At 41.6% G+C, this 19,258-nt stretch overlaps 2 protein-coding genes across 14 annotated transcripts in view; one reads left to right on the forward strand and one right to left on the reverse strand.

The window, feature by feature from the left end:
* TANC1 (tetratricopeptide repeat, ankyrin repeat and coiled-coil containing 1) overlaps positions 1-12,270 on the forward strand; it is a 252,126-nt gene extending 239,856 nt beyond the window's left edge. For all 10 annotated transcript variants that reach the window (XM_055397087.2, XM_055397086.2, XM_055397092.2 and 7 more), the window contains 5 exons: positions 2,168-2,300; positions 3,564-3,655; positions 5,324-5,470; positions 6,367-6,467; positions 7,101-12,270. In XM_055397087.2, coding sequence (XP_055253062.2) covers positions 2,168-2,300; positions 3,564-3,655; positions 5,324-5,470; positions 6,367-6,467; positions 7,101-8,487 — 1,860 coding nt within the window. In that variant the 3' untranslated portion in view covers positions 8,488-12,270. The remainder of the gene's footprint in view (positions 1-2,167; positions 2,301-3,563; positions 3,656-5,323; positions 5,471-6,366; positions 6,468-7,100) is intronic.
* A 135-nt stretch (positions 12,271-12,405) lies between these two features.
* Positions 12,406-19,258, reverse strand: part of WDSUB1 (WD repeat, sterile alpha motif and U-box domain containing 1) — a 79,671-nt gene continuing 72,818 nt past the window's right edge. For all 4 annotated transcript variants that reach the window (XM_055397099.2, XM_055397100.2, XM_055397097.2 and 1 more), the window contains one exon: positions 12,406-12,867. In XM_055397099.2, coding sequence (XP_055253074.1) covers positions 12,707-12,867 — 161 coding nt within the window. In that variant the 3' untranslated portion in view covers positions 12,406-12,706. The remainder of the gene's footprint in view (positions 12,868-19,258) is intronic.

The raw sequence follows: 19,258 nt of genomic DNA on the forward strand, positions 1-19,258 counted from the left end.
GAGAGTGATCATTTATGAATAGTTACATGTGTCTAACATGAGAATTAGGCAGACAGGTGCTGTGTTGCTGGGAGCTGTGGACCTTGGGGCGGAGGCCATCCTGCACATCTGTGCCTGATGCTTTTAAAAGGCAGTGATGTTAGAGTTAAATGGTTTCAATTTCCTGGACATTATAAATTGTACATAAGTCTCGATTTTAAAAAACAGCCATTTAACCAACCCGCCCATCTCCACACTTTTCTTTCTCTGTTTTTGTTACCTTACCAGATCCTCTAGATTATCACCATTAGGGAAGAGTGAAGGAGCTTAGTATTCTGTCATTTTTTAAAAAAAGGGATATAAACACAGAACATAAAATTTAGCATCGTACCCATTCCCAAGTGAAGACTTGAGTAGTGCTCCGTACACTTCACATTGTGGTGCAGCCAGAGCCCGGGCTCTCTTTCTGTCTTGAAAACTGAAACTGCACCCACTAAACGGTAAGTCCTTGTTGCCGCCCCTCACCCCCAGCTTCTGGCAGCCATCTTTCTATCGATACTTTCTGTTTCTCTGAATGACAGCTTTTGGTCCTTCGTGCAGTGGCATCACGCAATAGTTGTCTTTTTCTGACTGACTGATCTCACTCAGCACTGTGTCTTCCGGGTTTGTCCACGTCACGGCGTGTGTCAGGATGTCCTCAAGGCTGAGCAGTATTCCATTTGTGCATTTGCCTCATTTCCTTAATCCGTTCATCCACTCAGTGGGCACGTGCATTGCTTCCACCTCTTGGCTATTAGGAATAGTGCTGTTATGAACATGGGTATGCAAATATTTCATCGAGATCTTGCAAATTCTTGGAGATCTATCCATTCTTTTGAGTAGATACCCAGAAGTAAGATTGCTGAGTCAAGGGGTAATATTATTCTTAATTTCTTGAGGAGCCTTCATACTGTGTCCATAGTGGTTCCATCTTACCAGCAATGCGCACGGGCACCTGTTTCTCCATATCCTCTCTAACACTTATTTTCTGTTTCATTCTGTGTGTTTTTTTTTTAACAGTAGCCATCCTAATAGTGAATAACTTGTGTCTTTGATTTGCAGTTCCCTAGTGATGAACATTTTCTCACATGTTTATTGGCCATTTGTATGTCATCTTTGGAAAAATGTCTGTTCAGATACTTTGCCTATTTTTTCAGTTGTATTGAAGTATAGTTGGTTTACAGTGTGCTAATTTCTGTACAGAATGACTCAGTTATACATACGTATATATATATATATATATATATATATACTTTTTAATATTCTTTCCACTATGGCTTATCATAGCTTTGCCTATTTTTAAGTTGGGTTATTTGAGGCTTTTGTTGTTGAGTTGTAGGAGTTCTTTACATATCCTGGATATTGATCCCTCTAGTGTTATTTTGTGAACAGCTGGTATACTGATGAGATGTATCAGATCCACGTGAAAATCTAAGCAATCTGCAGATTTTTCCAGTGAGTAGAGCAATTTTACTGGCAGTTTCTGTTTCTGTCAAACCACAGTGTGGTTTTCCCTGTTGTTCTCTGTTTAGCCCAAGTGACAGCTGTTTGGTCACATCAAGTCAGTCTTGGTAGCATGGTCTTAAGCTTTCCGTCTTTACAGTCCCTATATTCAAATCTCTTTCCTATGCCTTAAAAGTGAATTATAATTGGGTCTGGCGGATCAACCCTTTCAGGTTCTGTATCCAGGCTGTGTGGATCTGAGTGCTTCTGGAGTGCCCATTGCCGTGACCTGGTAGCTCATTGGAGCTATGGCAGAAGCCTGCCTCCTAATATGTAATTGGAGATGAAAAAGTGACTGTATCTCCTCTCTGTGGCCTGGGAAGTAGGGTGCGGAAGAGAGGTGAAGGCGTGCACGTACCTGTCTGTGGTCTGGGTGCACGGACACACTCCCCACCCCCTTCCGGAGCATCTACCTGCCTTCCTCATTGCCAACATCAAAATCACTTTAGCAGAGCAGGTTTGAGCTGTGGATTGCAGTTTCTCTGCTTTGTTCTATGTCAGCTTTATTTCCAGTCTAGGATCCCATTAGGCCAGAGGCATCCGAGATCGGAGTGAAACTAAGGTCGCCAGCTTCCACACCAGCTGTGGCGTTGGGTGAGGCGAGGGCCGTGCCTGTGGCCTCAGGGCCCGTGCTCTCTCTCTGCAGGTGCTGTATCTGGTGGACAAGGGGGCTGTGATCGAGCACGTGGACCACAGCGGAATGCGGCCCTTGGACAGAGCCATCGGTTGTCGGAACACATCTGTAGTCGTTACGCTGTTGAGAAAAGGAGCCAAATTAGGTCAGTGAACACCTCAGTGCAGCAGCAGGAGGAAGGGTAGCTTCAGATTTTAGAGTACGTGAGGGACTGTAGTCACCTGCTCCCAGGTTAAGGAGTAAGAGGCCAGATGTATGGAGGGGTTTTTTTTTTGGTCCCTCTCTAAGACCCAGTTAATCACAGTCATTCAGAGTGTTAAAAGAGGAGAAAGCAGAGGCCAGTGTTGAGGGATAGCCCAGCACTGGGGGTGTCGGGGATGCGTGGGAGCCACAGTGGGAGCAGTTCTGGGGGGCTCCGTGGGGCGGGGCTAAGGGTGGGTGGGCAAGAGCTGGCAGGTGGTTGTCATGAGCAGGCGAGTGTGAGGACCACTGTTTGGGAGGTGGCATCTAGTCTGCTAGAAGGGCAGTGGCAACCCCAGCACACGTTCTGGGAGAGAATGTTCTCAGGACCTACGGAGACAAGGTGGGTGACTTAAGGATATTGAGGGTGAGAGCTCTGAGAGGTAGGACCATGGCACACAGTTCAGAGTGTGGGGAAGGGCACCCAGACAGCACTGGTCTTTTCTGGTTTCATGTCAGACCTCTGGCTGCCAGCAGTTCTGGGGAGGGGACTGCGATGAAGGTGATGATACCATTAAGCAGCTCACGGTATCAGGAACTGTTGTGAGCAGTTTCATGTTTTACCTTATTTCATCATCACCCACCCTGTGAGAGGGGACTGAGAATAGCATCACGTCACAGAGGAGGGACCCAGCTGAAGGTGGTGCTAGCTCCCCTGGTCAGCTGAGCGGCGGTCACTGTGAGCCTGAGCCCGACTCCGGGCGCTGCGTGCGGGGAAGAGGCCAGGACAGAGCTTGCGGTGCCGGGGGGAGAGGGGCCGCGGGCGGAGGCAGGGAGGCCGAGGCAGCGGGGCCCCAGCTCGAGTCTCAGAGCGGACTTGGTTGTGACTCTGAGGCGAGTGTGAGATTCTGGGAACGCTGGCCTGCCTTCACCTGTCTGTGGTTCTGACAGCACTGCAGGGAGCTCAGGAGATGATTTGGAAGCAGATCTCCACAGGAGGGAGGGTGGCTCGCGGCCCCACTGATGCCTTCGTGTCCCAGTACTTTCTTCCGCCGCGATGACGGTGTGTCTTCGTTGTATTGTCCCGGGTCTGCAGGACATGCTGCAGGGTGCTCTGAGGCTGGGTGCTTGCTCTGCTGGGTGCAGGCTCAGCTGTGGTGTATTAAAGTATGGAACTCCTTGCCTCCAAGCCTGCCCGAGTGCCTCTGAACACATGTTTATTTTGCAGGAAATGCTGCCTGGGCGATGGCTACTTCCAAACCTGATATTTTGATTATACTTTTACAGAAATTGATGGAGGAAGGAAACGTGATGTACAAAGTAAGTGGTATCGCCCTTGTCCGGGCTGCCGTGACAGCCTGCAAGCAGCCTCTTCGCTGGGGGGTAATGGGTATGGCTGTGCTGCCACACAGGATGCACGAAGCTCAGCGAATAGACATTCCGGGAGGTGCCATCCTGGCCTCAATCCCGGGCTTTGATATCTTAACAGCAGAATCTTCCAGGTGGAACGCACTCCTCTTTGTGTCTGGGAACCATTATTTCTGAAAAATCCTTGCAGCTGTAACTATGATTTACGGCCTGAAGCCTTGTTATGGAGGCAGAGTAGCTTCTGGTTTAACAGGCGCATCCTACAGGAAATTCTTTGGCGCCTGGAATCATGAGACATGGGAAAGGAACACTCAGGAGACATTTTCATAAGAAAAGAATCATGCAATCTCCTAAGCCTTTATTATCTTCATTTTTGTATCTATAAGCCTCTGGAATTTGAAACTGTTTCTGGAGAGATTTTTACTTAAAATAGTCAATAATATATAATACTCAGGAGGCAAATTAATTTTTTTCTCATTTTCCCTTAGAAATGTAAAGACAGTTTAAAGAGTAGTGATTTTGACTTTAACAAATTTCACACTGAGACATCCAGTTTAGATCAGAGGTCAGTACACTTTGCCTGGAGGGAGGAGGGGAGTGACCATGTTAGGCTTTGCTCTGTGGTTCTTGTTACACCCGCACCCCACCCCCGCCCCGAACTGTGCTCCTGTGGCACAGACTCAGCCAAGATGACACAGAGGAGCCAGGCCAGGTTTGGCCCAGAAACTGTAGTTTGCTAACCCCGAGTTTAGAGAAATAGGCCATTTCCATAGATCATCATTCTTTCTAGGTCTCTGATTAGACAGAATTAAAAGATTATGAAAACAAAAAAACTATCAATACATTATGACCATTTTAATCCTTTTTGCCATGAAGCAGCTGCACTTGCTATGTTTTCCTTTCCTTTTCTTTTTTTAAAATAATAACAAATAAATAGGCGTATAGCATGACCCAGCAGGGTTCCTGGCTTGGAGTCAGTTTGAAATTGAGTTCAGAGTGTGTATTGTTGTGGCTTTGAAGTGGTTTTAATATGAATTTTGGTAGGCAATTATGTTAGAAATACCAAGCCATTTTCAACAGACTTCATACCTGCTGTGAGACAGACCCGACAGAGCAAATGGATTTCTTTAGCCTTGAAAATGACGTGCAGTGCTGCGTGGGGTTTTAAAGCCCGTGTTTTAGTTTTTCTTAAAAGAAAAATTATTATTCTACAGCAAGCTCCAGATTTATCCACAAGACTCTACTTGCCTTGAGAACACCATCATTTTCCATCTGATTTCTGTTAGGCTTTGCATGAAAGTGTCCTTACACGAGAGATCATTTGTGAAATGTTTGTAAAAAATATATAATGGGACCTTCTCCAAAAATACAAATAAAATACTAATAAAAATATGTAACGGGAACGATAGTCCAGTGTTTTAAGACTGATAGCTATGGGTTTGGCAATTTACGGATCCCTCCTGATAACCTGGTTCTGGTCACAGACACCTGTGTGGGCAGTGAGGCCACGTGACCCTGCCGGTTTGTGGACTGGTTCTGGCCACGGCCTGTCCTCATCAGGGTTCTTATTCATCTTGCAGCCTCTGCAAAAGATAAATTTCTCTGGTTTTTTATTCCTAGAAAGGGAAAATGAAAGAGGCAGCCCAGAGGTACCAGTACGCCTTAAGGAAGTTTCCTCGAGAGGGATTCGGAGAGGACATGAGACCATTCAATGAGCTAAGAGTTTCCCTCTATCTCAATCTGTCTCGCTGCCGACGAAAAACAAATGTAAGCCCCTTATTCCAGTCTTTCAGCCACAGACTGTTGTCATGGTGGCGGAGGCCTGCCCTTCCACACCCTAGTCATGAGACTGCCTGTCTTGTGTTTGCACTTTTCTGTGAGCTTGGTACACGGGGAACTGCTTGCCTGGGGTGACTGTCAGTAGATCACGGCGCCCACCCAACCCCCACGGTGTTGAGAGGAGTGCACGTGGATATGGTTTCTGTGTCTCAGTGATGATGAGCACAAGCAAACCGCTCCTCCACCTCTGTCCAGATGCATGTGGCCAGAGCTGTCATGAGTGATCTGTCCCCAGGTTCAGAAGGAAAGGGCATCATTGTAAAATTCAACACAAATGCGTTACATACAGTCTGCCTAGGGTTTATTATGTTTGCTTAAAAGGTAAGCCAGGAACTGTTAGTTCATAATTAATTAACCATAGTTAACTCACAGTTAACTTATAACTAGATTAGTTTCAGTACCACTTTCTTTATTTTTAACTGCATCCTGCCTCCAGCAAGCCTGTGACCTTCCTGCTTCTGCGCCCATATACTCTTCCCGCCTTCCTGAGGCATCTGTGCCCCCCAGGGCTCCCCCCCCACCCCCGCCAACCCCTGGGTGCCAGCTCTCATTTGCCTTCACTTTGCTGCACTGCTTCCAACACTGTTCTCTCTCCAGAGTTGAGCGTTTTTTGCTTCTCTGTTGGCTTCTTCCCATAAGAACATTAACACACTTTAACTGTCGGCCATCTCTGCAACAAAAAACCTGACTTGCCTTCCTCTTCACCTTGTTCCGATTGTGTCCCAATTCTTTGTCAACCTCTCGAGCAAAACTCCTATTAAAAAGTTGGCTGGCATCATATTTCAGTGCTGCTTCTGACTTGTGTATTTAAATATTGATACCAGGACTTCGGCATGGCAGAAGAATTTGCTTCCAAGGCCCTTGAGTTGAAACCAAAGTCCTACGAAGCCTTTTATGCCAGGGCGAGAGCCAAGAGAAGTAGCAGGTACCGTCTGGGGTTGGATGGGCGACTAGTGAAGCCTTCTTGTCTTGCTCTGGCCTCAAGGCTTTGGGGGCTTCTGCTCCATGAGCACCACTGAGTGCCTCTCCTCCTTTTTGATACTGAGCAGGTAGCTTCCAGAAGGCACAGCAATGGAAATCATGAACAATGGCTAAACTTTTACTTTCTCTAGACATCTCTTAACTGTTCCTCCCTCCGCCAATTGACCTGTACTGCAACAAGTTCCTAGCTTAGTCCGTGTTACCAGTGAGACAGCCAACCAGAGACGGAGAGGAGGCAGTGGGGAAGGGGGGCGGGGTCAGTAGGACTTGAGTTGCTTGGGGTGGGGCGGGGGAGGTGAAGTGAAGAGGATTCTAACCCCCCTGCTTTATGCTGAGCTCACCCCCACCATCTGGTCTTTGTAGAAACGCTGGGGCCCTGGAACTGCATGGGTCTGGGTTAGAATCTGGCGCTCCCACTTAGCTGAGTGAGTCTAAGCTAGTTCCATGGGTCCCATCCACACAAAACCCACACAGAACTCACTCAGCTACCTTTTCTTTTAAAGCAGAGCTGCTTTATGAACAGTTGCATTCAGAGCTCTTTCTTATGTGACTTGCAATTGTATCTTTTAAAATAAAGGCAGTTCGTGGCTGCCCTGGCTGACTTGCGGGAAGCAGTGAAGCTCTGTCCCACCAACCAGGAGATCAGGCGGCTCCTGGCCCGCGTGGAGGAGGAGTGTAAGCAGCTCCAGAGGAGCCAGCAGCAGAAGCAGCAGGCACCCCCGCCTGCCCCCGCCGCTGACTCGGACAACGAGGAGTATGCCCCGACGCCCGGCCTGAACGACCACTTTCACCTTGAGGCCGAAGAGGAGGAGACGTCGCCACCGGAAGAAGCCGTTTCCCTCGCTCCCAGGCCCCCGCCGTCCTCGTCCGCGCCCTCCCCGTACATCCGAAACCTTCAGGAGGGGCTCCAGCCCAAGATCAGGCCCGTGTCGCCGCTGCAGAGTCGGCCGGGGCCCGGCAAGGCCCTGCGGGAGGCGGTGGCTCAGCCGGGGCTGACGGTGCAGCCCACCAAGCAGGCGCAGATCGTGAAGACCAGCCAGCACCTGGGCTCGGGACCCGCGGGCGGGAGAAACGGCAGCGCGAAGACCTCCCCGCTGAATCCTCCCCCGAGCCCCATGCCCGGAAGACTGCCCGCTGCGCCCGCGGGTAGCAGAAGCCTGCACCTGGATGGAGCAGCCTCCGGCCCCTTCGGCGATCGGCTGGGGCCCAGCCCCGCAGTCCACCTGCAGCACGGTGAGGGCGACGCTGCGTATCCTTTACCAAGCAAGATAAAAAGTGCAGAGAGGCTTCTGCCTCATGCTGCCGTGGCTGTGGACGTGGTCCCTCTAAACGCGGGCGGGCCAGTGAGCTGCGGCGACACCCGACACCCGCCTTCCCTCAGCAGCTCAGGCTCTTCCGGTTCTCCGTCGAGCAGCATCAAAATGTCAAGCTCCACCAGTAGTTTGGCTTCAAGCAGCAGTTTCTCGGATGGCTTCAAAGTCCAAGGACCAGATGCTCGAATTAAAGACAAGGTTGTTAGCCAGGTTCCGAGTGGCACAGCTGAGCACAGACCTCGCAATACTCCATTCATGGGCATCATGGATAAGACCGCGAGGTTCCAGCAGCAGAACCATCCTCCTGGCCGCACCTGGCACTGTGCGGTGCCAGAGGGACTGCTGACAAGCGCACCTTCTGCAGCTGGCCTGCAGGCCTCGAACTCTGAGAAGCCCTCTCTCAAGCAAGCCAAAGCCTGCCCTGGGTCTACCCTGGGTGGAGGTGTCCACAACGGGGCCCAGGTGAAGGAGCTAGAAGAAAAGAAGTGCCAAATGCCAGTCCACTGTCAGGACAGCAGGGTAACTAAGACCATTTCACATCTGTATCAGGAAAGTATGTCTAAACAGCAGTCTCATATCAGCGGTGAAGCCCACAGGAGTCACCTCCCTTCAGCAAAACCAAAGCGATCATTCATAGAATCCAATGTGTGAGCCAAGAGAGACCCATTTGTAGTATTTGGAAGATAGTTTGTTGGTGCCTGGTAATAATTAAATGGTTGTACATGAGAAAAATTACTTTTTAGCCATATATTTTTTCCCTTCTGGAGTGGATCAGATGCCATTGATATACTGAAAGTGTTGGATTAAATTTCTTCAGTAAATATAAGTCATCAGAAATAAGAATACTAACCAGAATTGGAAAACTGCAACTAGCTATGCCGATTAAGTTAAAAATTTAAGACAGCCAGGAAGACATTAACTCATGCTTTTCTCTTACAAAATTGTTTGGTTTTTATCACTTTTCCCTAGCATTTGCTATGTAGTTAAGATCACATTATTTCTTAGATAATGTAAATACCTAGTAATAGTTTAACTCATGACATAATATCCAGGTGATATGTTCTGGAAAAGAAATTTTCAAGTTACAGTTCCAATAAGTCAGGTCTTTATATATATATAATGTATGTATACATACGGTTGACCCTTGAACAATGTAGGAGTTAGGGGCACCAACCTCTGTACAGTAAAAAATCCATGTATAAATTTACAGTTGGTCCTCTGGGGGGTTCCACATCCTTGTAGTCAACCATCCGTGGATCATGTAGTACTATATAGTACATACTGATTGAAAAAAAAGCAGACCTGCACAGTTCAAACCCCTGTTGTTCAGGGGTCAGTGTGTGTGTATATATATATGTATATAAAAGACCTGAGTAATTTCTATCTGAATACAAATGTGACTTTACATATTATAGTGCTGGTTTGTTTTTTAAGCAAAATACAAGAACATCCAGGTAATGTTCTCTTCATAGCAGTTCCCTTAAAAAGATCAACTTTTATTTCTGTGTTATGGTTCTCATTAAAATATTTTTATAGCACCTTTTTTTGGAGCTACATTCCTGCTTCAGTGTATTTTTAATATTTGAAAATGATATAAACCATTTGGAATCCTGATTGGTAGTTAAGTTGAATTTGGGCTAAAATACTTAAGTTTTAGTAGTAGTATTCTGTATTCTTATATAGCATTCTCGGTGACATGTAAATTAGCTCTCAACTGATTCCCAAACTGCTTTTATCAATGACAGCACTCCTGGAACAAGCCTTCCAAGGTCCTCTAAGGACAGTATTTAATTTGGATACTTAAGGTATGGTTGGCTATTGCTTTTATTATACAGTCATTACTTTAGAGCTATATGTTGTATATATGAAATAGCTAAAGTTGTATTCAGACTTGTAAATATGACTATTTCAAGTAGTTAATCTGGAAGTCATATATTTGCATGTGCTTTTTAAGCTTCATCCATGCTGTTTATTGCACTGAGCGATATATAGGGCATGTTAACAGTATCCAAGTAACGGCACTTTATCTCATTTATATGAACACCTCTGAGGTGCTACTTAAATCCAAACTGATGTATTATTCATTTGTAAAGATAAGGTACAGGAATGATCCTTGAGTTAAAGGTATTTTTATATGAAAACGATATGCTATTGGAGGATGTTAAAATGCTAGTTTTCAGAGAGGAGGGAGTGTGTTTTATATGTTGGGATGTGAAATTATTTTCTAGAATTGGAGAGAAGGAAGTTCTATATTTACAGAATGTTTTAAAAATGAAGAGTTGTAATGAAGTTCCTGTGAGCATCATTATGGTCTTGTATGAATAGGAATCTTCTGGTGTCATTCTTCAACATTAATTCCTGTGTACAGTGTACTCTGTATAGTTTTATTGGTTTTTTTTTTTTTTAAGAGGCTTTTCATGAGGTTCTGCTATAACTACTATGGCTTATTTATTGTTCATTGTTTTCTTTAATGTTGTGGAAGTCTTACCCTTTTGTTATGTAGTTTTGTTTCTGCACAACTACTGTACTTGTCTCTCTGGAATAAAGACAATTAATAGTTCGTTTTGCATTAAATGAAACAGTGGCTAAGTAGAGAAGATCCTGATGTCAGCTATCTGCCTCACTTTAATCCTGGGCGATCGTGTCCCTAAAAAAGGGGAAAAGCCTGATTTTCAGTAATACTACAAATGCATGTTTACTTTTATTTCATTTTAGAACAAGGATAATGGCGTCTAGAAATCCCAAAATATTTCAAGGTCAAAATTAGTCATTTTGCCTGAAATGAGGAGCCTTCTAAATGTCTGTTCCAGAAATCCTGGTGTCTGTTTTTATTGGCAACATGGTATCTTCAGTTTTTAGCTCTCACTTTGGCGATACACTGAACACTGCTAATGTAAAATTTTGTTCTTCACATGTGTATTAATCTCTGAGTTAAAAGTGTTTATACCCACATATTTCAGTTTCAAAGTCGTATGAATGAACATTGACATTAAACTGTTGTGTTAAAATATCCTGACTTGGAATCTTAAGCCTAAACAACTTCAGGTTATTGTGTGGTTACTGCTATTATTGGCAAGGCTTAAGGTAAAGTATTTTCAGTCTTTATTTAAAGTCATATATTTAAACTCAAGGTAAAAAAACAAAACTAGGTAGGAGGGGGAAGATCTAGTAACAGATAAATTGGATGACTTTTCCTGTGATGCTGCCAGTGTGACTATTAGAATTTACTATACATTATGATTGTGATGAATTAAATGTATCTGAGTAAATGTATTTGCTCCAATAATTCCAGGAAGTGCTATTTCCTTGGGAAGCTGTTGGTCAGAGCTGAGGACCAGGCAGCGGGGGTGGGTGGGGCTGCTCCTGCCTAGTCCTGCAGGGACAATGGCTCCCTAGTGCAGAGGGACCATGTGGTGTTCTTTCCTATGGATGGTTTTAGATTTGATTTTTTGTTTGCCTGTGCTCTGTGGGGAGGAGTAGTTAGCTTTGGTTTGTTTGTATAGGAAAACAACACTTAACTTTGGTAAACTGGCATCTTAGTTTTCAGCCTCTTAACTAGAAACTATCCTAGTGAAATGCAGGAAAAGAAAATCACCTTCCATTTAAAAAATAACAGATCTTTTATTGTGTTTTCTGTCAGTGACTTCAATGATTTCTAGTAATTTTTATGTGGAAACCAGCTAGCCCTTTTGAAAAATAAGTATTGTTTTATCAAAACACAAGATATCTGGTCCAGTGGTGACAGCACTACCAATTTTAACAAGTCTTTTGATGGAATATATACTTAGATTGCTTCTTTATTTGTTTTCAAATTTCAGAACAATTACAATGAGGGTTTTGGGGTAAGTACAGAGTCCTGGTCCCTCCCTGCCCTTAAGAGTTTATTTAGTTTTAGCGAGCTCTGCACTAATGGCTTCCCTTCTGGTGATCAGCTTGCGAGAGGGAAGGAGAGGCAGTACAACCTCCACTTAGGGGACCTGAAGTCTTCTGAGTAAATGTTCGTCAGGGTGCTTGTGTTAGCTATCAGCCTATTGTGTATAGTCACCTGAGCTTAAACTATGATGTGAGAACTTTTTAAGAACTCTGTATTCTAAAAGGAGCTTTGCCACTTTATATGTTTCAGCAAAGTCAACTTAATGTATCTGTGATAATTTATACTATCTAACTTGTACCTAGGTTTGGACAATGGGGGAAAAATCATTACCACCTTGCAAACTTAGAAGCTAAAAAAACTGCTCAGTAAACATATCAAAGTGATTTTCTCAGTTTATTCATAAACAAATCTATAATTATTTTGCTAAAAATCTCTTTAGAAGGATTCCAGAGAGTTATCAAATGAAATGTTATTAACTAGGATTTAATTATATTCTAGTCTATTCTGATCTTTGGTTATAATGGAATATGATCTATAACAAGAATAAACTTGAGCATTGAGATTTGAAGTCAAAGTAAAACTTTTTAAAGGAGATCAATCCTGGGTGTTCATTGGAGGGACTGATGCTAAAGCTGAAACTCCAATACTTTGGCCACCTCATGCGAAGAGCTGACTCACTGGAAAAGACCCTGATGCTGGGAGGGATTGGGGGCGGGAGGAGAAGGGGACGACAGAGAATGAGATGGCTGGATGGCATCACCAGCTCGATGGACATGAGTTTGAGTGAACTCCGGGAGTTGGTGATGGACAGGGAGGCCTGGTATGCTGTGATTCATGGGGTCACAAAGAGTCGGACATGACTGAGCGACTGAACTAACTAAAACTTTCTCTATAGGTTAAGACTTTATTCACTATTATATGAAAAGACTTTTTAATAGGTAATTAAGTTTACAAAGTTTATCTTTAAATCACAGAAAATATAAATAATATAGAGTTTTATTTTTGATGGGTCTCGCTTAGCCATCGATCAATGGCCATTTTCAGAGTCCTATTTGGTGTAAGTATCACTGAAGAAAGAACAAGATTTGTCATGGGACTGGTACGTTTCTTTTTGCTGATCCAATTTTCCATTGCTTCCTTTTCATATGAGTAGCCATCTAAAAAAAAAAGCCACATACACAAATTATTTGCAATGTAGAAAAAGGGAAGTTAGGATCACTAAAATGGTTATAAAAATTCCACTGTCAAGGCCTTTACTATGATTTAACTGGTATTCTTGTCTTGCACCACTGCTCCCCAAATATTTCTGCAATGACATCCTAAATTCTACCATGTAACATACATTAAGATTGCACAAATTACCTTGAACAGTGTCCAAAAAAAACTGGAAAAGGGGACTTCGGTTAACAGTTCAGATGTAGCACCAAGGAAGAAAGGAAATGAATCAGGCAGAAGAGAGGAGAGCAGGGATAAAGAAAGCTACAAGGTCCGGCTGTGGCTGCCAGCTCTGTGTATCTGTTAATGTGGCTACAGATGGGAGCAAAGCGTTCTAGGGAAGACTCAGCCTAACTTTTCAACACTGAAAAGTCAGGGAGGCAAGACGCCAAGAGATTATAGAGCACACCCTACTGTGGACTTGATAGTAAAGGCATTTACACTGCCAAGAGAAAAAAGAAGATCCACTGGCTAAGGATTATTTAATACCATGTTCTTACAAACCTATTTGTACATGTAAAAGTTGGGTGTTTTGCTTCACTGTTTTTATACTTGGAGCTCTTTCAAACTGAAAATCCTAGTTCCTAATTACATTTACACTGTTACTATAACCTATTTGTTTTAATCTGCAATGTATGCAACTGTTGCAAAATAACAGTGCCAATGTGTTACTCACCAAAGACTGTTAAAGATTTTGAAGATTTCTTTCTCGCTCTGTCTGTCACCATGATAGACTGACTTGTTTAGTCACTAAGTCGTGTCCGACTCTTTTTGTGACCCCATGGACTGTACCTGCCCCAGACTCCTCAGTCCATGGGATTCTCCAGGCAAGAATACTGGAGTGGGTAGCCTATCCCTTCTCCAGGGCATCTTCCTGGATCAAGAATCGAAGCTGTGTCTCCTGGACTGGCAGGTCAGTTCTTTACCACTGAGCCACAAGGGGCCCCAATTGATCCACGAGGCTGTCTAACTGAAATTGTGTTTGAGAATCACTTGAAAAAAATTTTTTTCTGATGTTACTGGACATATAATGTGGTCCATTTACTTCCCTTTTTATCCTCCCAATTATGAGAGACTGGTTTGCTTTTCATGATGTTTTAACATTTAAGTGTCTTCAAAGTAAAACTGTAAGAACAAGTCACATCAAGAAGAGTCTGTATCTGTCCAACCGATGAAATGCAGGTAACCAGGTAAAGTTATTGTTTACCTTTTCCTTTGAAAATATAAATAAGCAAATGTATGTGTACACACACACATATATGTTCTTACACATATCCTTATCCCTCTATATTCTTACATAAAAGTTAGCATGCTCCATACTATTCTATACCCAGTTGGCTTTTTCACTTAATGATACTTTGCTTTTTTATTACCCCACATCCCTGTATGGATGTATTAATGAACCTCTGGGTAATTTCCAGTACCTTTTACAAATAGTGCTGCAATGAACAGTCTTATCATTTGGGAGGGAATTCTAGCAGTAGGATTTGCTGCATTGAAGAATAAATTTATATAATTTTGCTAGAAATGCTCGTACTTTCATAGGAATTCTACCATTTTTCCCCACTAGCAACAGTGATTACAGTGTTTGAATTTTCCACAGGGCCCAGCCAAGAGACTGTGTTGTCAAACTGAGTGTTTAGCAGCAGCAGCAGCATGAGCATTTTAAGGGAGCTAGAACATTTTTTCATCTGTTTAAGAACCATTTGCTTTTCTTTTTCCTGTGAACTGACCATAATTTTTTTTTTTTACTAATTTTTCTATTACGTTGCTCTTAATTTCAGATTTTTGAGATATAACTGACATAAGCTTCAGGTACGCAACATAATTATTTGTGTTCTTGTTTCTCAAGATTGCTTTGGTTATTTGGAGTCATTTGTTGTTTAATACACATTTTTAAATTGTTTTATTTCTGTGAAAAATGCCATTGCAATTTTTAGAGCTTGCACCAAATCTGTAGATTGCTTAGGTAGTATGGACTGTAAGATATTATCCATGAGCACAGAGTATCTTTCCATTTCTTTGTGTCTTCAATTACCTTAATATCTTGTAGTTTTCAGTGTATAGATCTTTTACCTCCTGAGTTAAATTCTTAGGTATTTCATTCTTTTTGATGCAATTGCAAATAGGATTGTTTTCTTAATTTCTCTAATTGCTTGTTACCAGTATATGGAAACACAACTGATTTTTACACAGTGACTGTGTAAACTAACTTTATTGAATTGGTTGATTAGTTATAATAGTTTTTTTGGTGAACTCTTTAGGGTTTTCTATGTATGTCATCTTCAAGTTTTACTTCTTTTCCAATTTGGATGCCTTTTCTTTTTCTTGACTAAACGCACTGGCAAGGACTTCCAATACTGTGCTAAATAAAAGTGGTAAGAGTTTGCATCCTTGTCCCACATCTTTAAAGGAAGCCATTTCAGCTTTTTACCATCGAGTGTGAGGTGAGTTATGGGCTTGACCTTTATGAACGTAATGGCTCTCTGTGCCTACGTTTTATCATAATTGGATATTAAATTTGGGACATACTTTTCTGCATCTATTGAGATGTTCATATGATTTTTATCCTTCATTTTCTTAATGTGATATGTCACATCGATTTACAGATGCTGAATAATTCTTGCATCCCTAGAATAAATCCACTTGATCATGGTGTATGATTCTTTTAATGTATTGTTGAATTTGGCTTGCTGATATTTTGTTGAGGATTTTTGCATCTATGGTTATCAAGGATATTGACCTGAGATTTCCTTTTCTTGTGTGTTCTCATCTGATTTTGTTATCAGGGTAATGCTGGCTCATAAAATGAGTTTTTAAGTTTTCTCTCTTCTGTTGTTTGGACGAGTTTGACAGGGATTGATATTTTTCTTGAAGTGTTCATATTCTGTGGATGAAATAAAGATTAAAAATTTTATGCTTTGGCTTTTGAATCCAGGTTAGGAAGTGTTCCTATTTCCAGGTTATCAAGGAGTTTACCTTCATTTTCTTCTGTAAATGTTAAAGGACCTGTAAAAGTTTCTCATTTTTTAAATTTATGTCTGATTCATTTGGAATTAATGTGTAGTATGACAGATTGAGCTAGTTTTATCCTTTCCATAATGACTAGCTGTCAGAATACCACTTGTTTAAATTCTTTATTTTTCCTACTGATTTAAAATTTCACTTTTATCATTCATTAAACTTCTGGATTTAAAAAAAATTCTTTTCCATTAATCTGTCTATTCATGTGCTGACACCACACTGTGTTCTTTACAGAGACTTTATAATATGTTCTAATATCTGGTAGGGCGCATTGTTATGTATTCTTTGCATTGGAACCTACTAGTCACCTGCTATATATTTCTTGGAAAAAGCCTAATAGTGACATCCTGCTGATGATGACTCTTCCTACAATGGTATGCTAATAAGCTTTCCCTGTTTTCCAATGTAGCTTTCCATCACAGGGATGTTTTATGGTGTTCTTTATGCTGGTTTGCCTATTTCTATGCCTATTTCTAATATCCAATGTTTTGTTTTTGTAAATTAAGCCTTCCATCATACCTTTTAACTGCTTTTTGTTTACACACACCCATACCACATGAAGGCTGTATTATTGAGTCCTTGCTGATTACCCACATTGGCTCCTTGTTAAATTCTATAAGATTCCTCTAGAAGGAGACAAAAAAGGGCGAAGACTCCTATCAGTGTTGTGCCTAGTTGTGGACCTTTATCTGGTAGGGGTATACTCGCCAAATTTTTTTCTTTGCTTCATTGTAGGTACTGCTCAAATTTGTCTTGCCTTCTTTCCTTTGGAGAGAAGGGCATCAGCTGGGTAGTTCCTCCTCAGAAGCCAGAGTTCTGAGAGACAGTGTAAGGTTTTAATAACCTCAACTTATTCCGTTTTCTGAGTCCAAGAGGACATAGATGCTTTCTGCAGATACTGTTACCACCTTTTGTTTTTGAGATATAATCCACATACCATAAAATCCACCCTTTTAAGTATATTCAATTCAGGGGTTCTTAGTGTAATTCACAGTTATGCAACCATCACTACTATCTAATTTCACATTTTCATCACTCCAGAAAGAAACCGTACCTCTTTATGGAGTCATGGACCTCTGAACCATATTAGCAGTCACTCCTCTTCCCCCAGTGACTACTAATTATTTTTTGTCTGTATGGATTTGCCTATTCTGGACATTTCTTATAAAAAGAATCATAACGTGGTGTTATCTGGCACATCCTTGGCATCTTCCATCTTTTTTTAATCATCCTAGTGGATATGAAGGTGGTATCTCATTGTGATTTTGGTGTTCACTTCCCTAATGATGCTGAGCACCTTTTCCAGTGGCTGTTGGCCATTTGTATATCTTCTATGGGAAAAGGTCTATTCAAATCCTTTGCCTATTTTTATCAGTTGGGATGTCTTACTATTGAGTTGTAAAAACTGCATAGGAAAATATGCTCAGTTTTTATTTATTAGAAGCTGATATACAAACTTATGTATCACACTGGTCTATCACTGATAAATGATGTGTGTTAATATTACTCTGAAATACTGGAACTTGAGCTACAGCCAATTCATTTGCCACCAGGCTAGATACATACGATAACAGCATGTTTTTAACCTTCCAGGTGAAAGGGGCTCACTTCTGTCATTCATTTCTTACATTCCATTGTGGTGACACAATGCTGTTTTTGTTACTTCTGGTGATTTATTAAAAAAGAAACTATACTTCTTAATTTGGCCTGAGAGGTACGATCAAGTCTCTTACCATGCTGTAGTTTTCCGTACCTTGTTTGTAGTTTCTGCTCTGTGACAACTGTTGCTGTGTTTGGGCTGCACAGCTAATGGTGGTTAGCCTCACAGAGAATCATGGTCGCCAGTGTTCTATATCATCCTGTGTCATTTTAACTTTTTGGGGTCTGAACTTTTTCGCTGACAACTGTATAACCACTTTATTTCTAGTTGCAACTATCTCATTTCTGTCTATCCTTTTATTTCTAACCTCTCTGAATCCTTGTTTTAGGTTGAATTATGCTTTGTGAACTAACCTCAAATCTTGAATCTCTTTAGGGATGACTTAAGCCAAATTGTTATTATCAGTATGTTTGGTAATAGTTCTATCATTTTTTTACTATTTTCATAGATCACGTATATAAATTCTTTCACTATAAGTGATCTGTTTTCTTCCATTTTGATGCTTAGGGAAGTGTGTACTTTACATCTACTAGTTTACTTTTACACTAGTATCTCTTAAAAAGATGAGACCAAGAGTATTATCAGTATCTATTAATTCCTTACTGTAAAATTCAAATTAGATAGTGGGCTTTTTCTTCCCCTCATTGTCTAAATTTCAAATAATCAGTGAGCTTCTTCAACTTTTCATACTCTCTACTCTCCATGCTTCATAGTTGTATAATATCTACATTTTTGAGCACATATTATCATAATAGTACTTTATTACCTTTAAATCAGCTCTGTTTTTAAATGAATAATTTTTCCTTGCCTGCTTGTGAGTTTTCAGTTTCTTGGGTGGTAGCAGTGAGTAAAATGTCAACCCATTCACTCTGTGGAGGTACACACTTCCTGCTATAAGGAAGCCAGTTAACACTGGTCACAGTTTACCCTAAAGTGTAATGAAAGCTTTCTGTGATATTATAAATAGTGATTCTTTGGAATAATCAACAGTTCCCTACTGGTAACAAATACATTCCCTGAAACAGCTGTTTAACAGAGGAAGCAGGAATTCTGAGTGGATCTGCAGCATTGCTAATTATGTTAGCTTTCAAACTGTCCTACCAAGGTTCATCTCAAAGCAGTAAAAAGGATTATCAGAGCTACAAAGCAAGGACCACTTCCTCACCCCCACAGACATAGCCTGTCATGTATAATTTTAAAAGCAATTAGAGTTAGCTTATTTGAAATCAAACATCACTAGAGGAAAAAACTGACAGTTTTAGAAAGGAAATACAAAGTGCACATTTACATTCAGTATTAACTAACTTTGCTTGTTTTCATTAAAGCTTTTAATAATTTTTTAAAATTATTTTCACCCAGGAAGTTATCATCTATAAACCCAGATACTGAGCTGACAAAAGCTATACCAGATAGTCCTAGGAAGTAAATAGTAATTATGAAGTAAAACTTCATGAATAGAGCATAATTATACTCAGATGGTTAAGTTCTGGTAAGATAAAGTAATGATACTTAGTTTATTCATTTTATACACTTCTAGTAACAAAGATTAAGTGAACCCCCAAATTTCTTCCATTTAGAAACAATGACTAAAAGAAGCATATTTTAATATGGGTTCAAATGACTCTTTGCTCTACTGAATACAAGCTCAC

This window comes from Moschus berezovskii, chromosome 2, assembly GCF_049115385.1.
Source record: "Moschus berezovskii isolate FMDL1 chromosome 2, NW_MosBer_1.0, whole genome shotgun sequence".
NCBI classification, from domain to species: Eukaryota; Metazoa; Chordata; class Mammalia; order Artiodactyla; family Moschidae; genus Moschus; species Moschus berezovskii.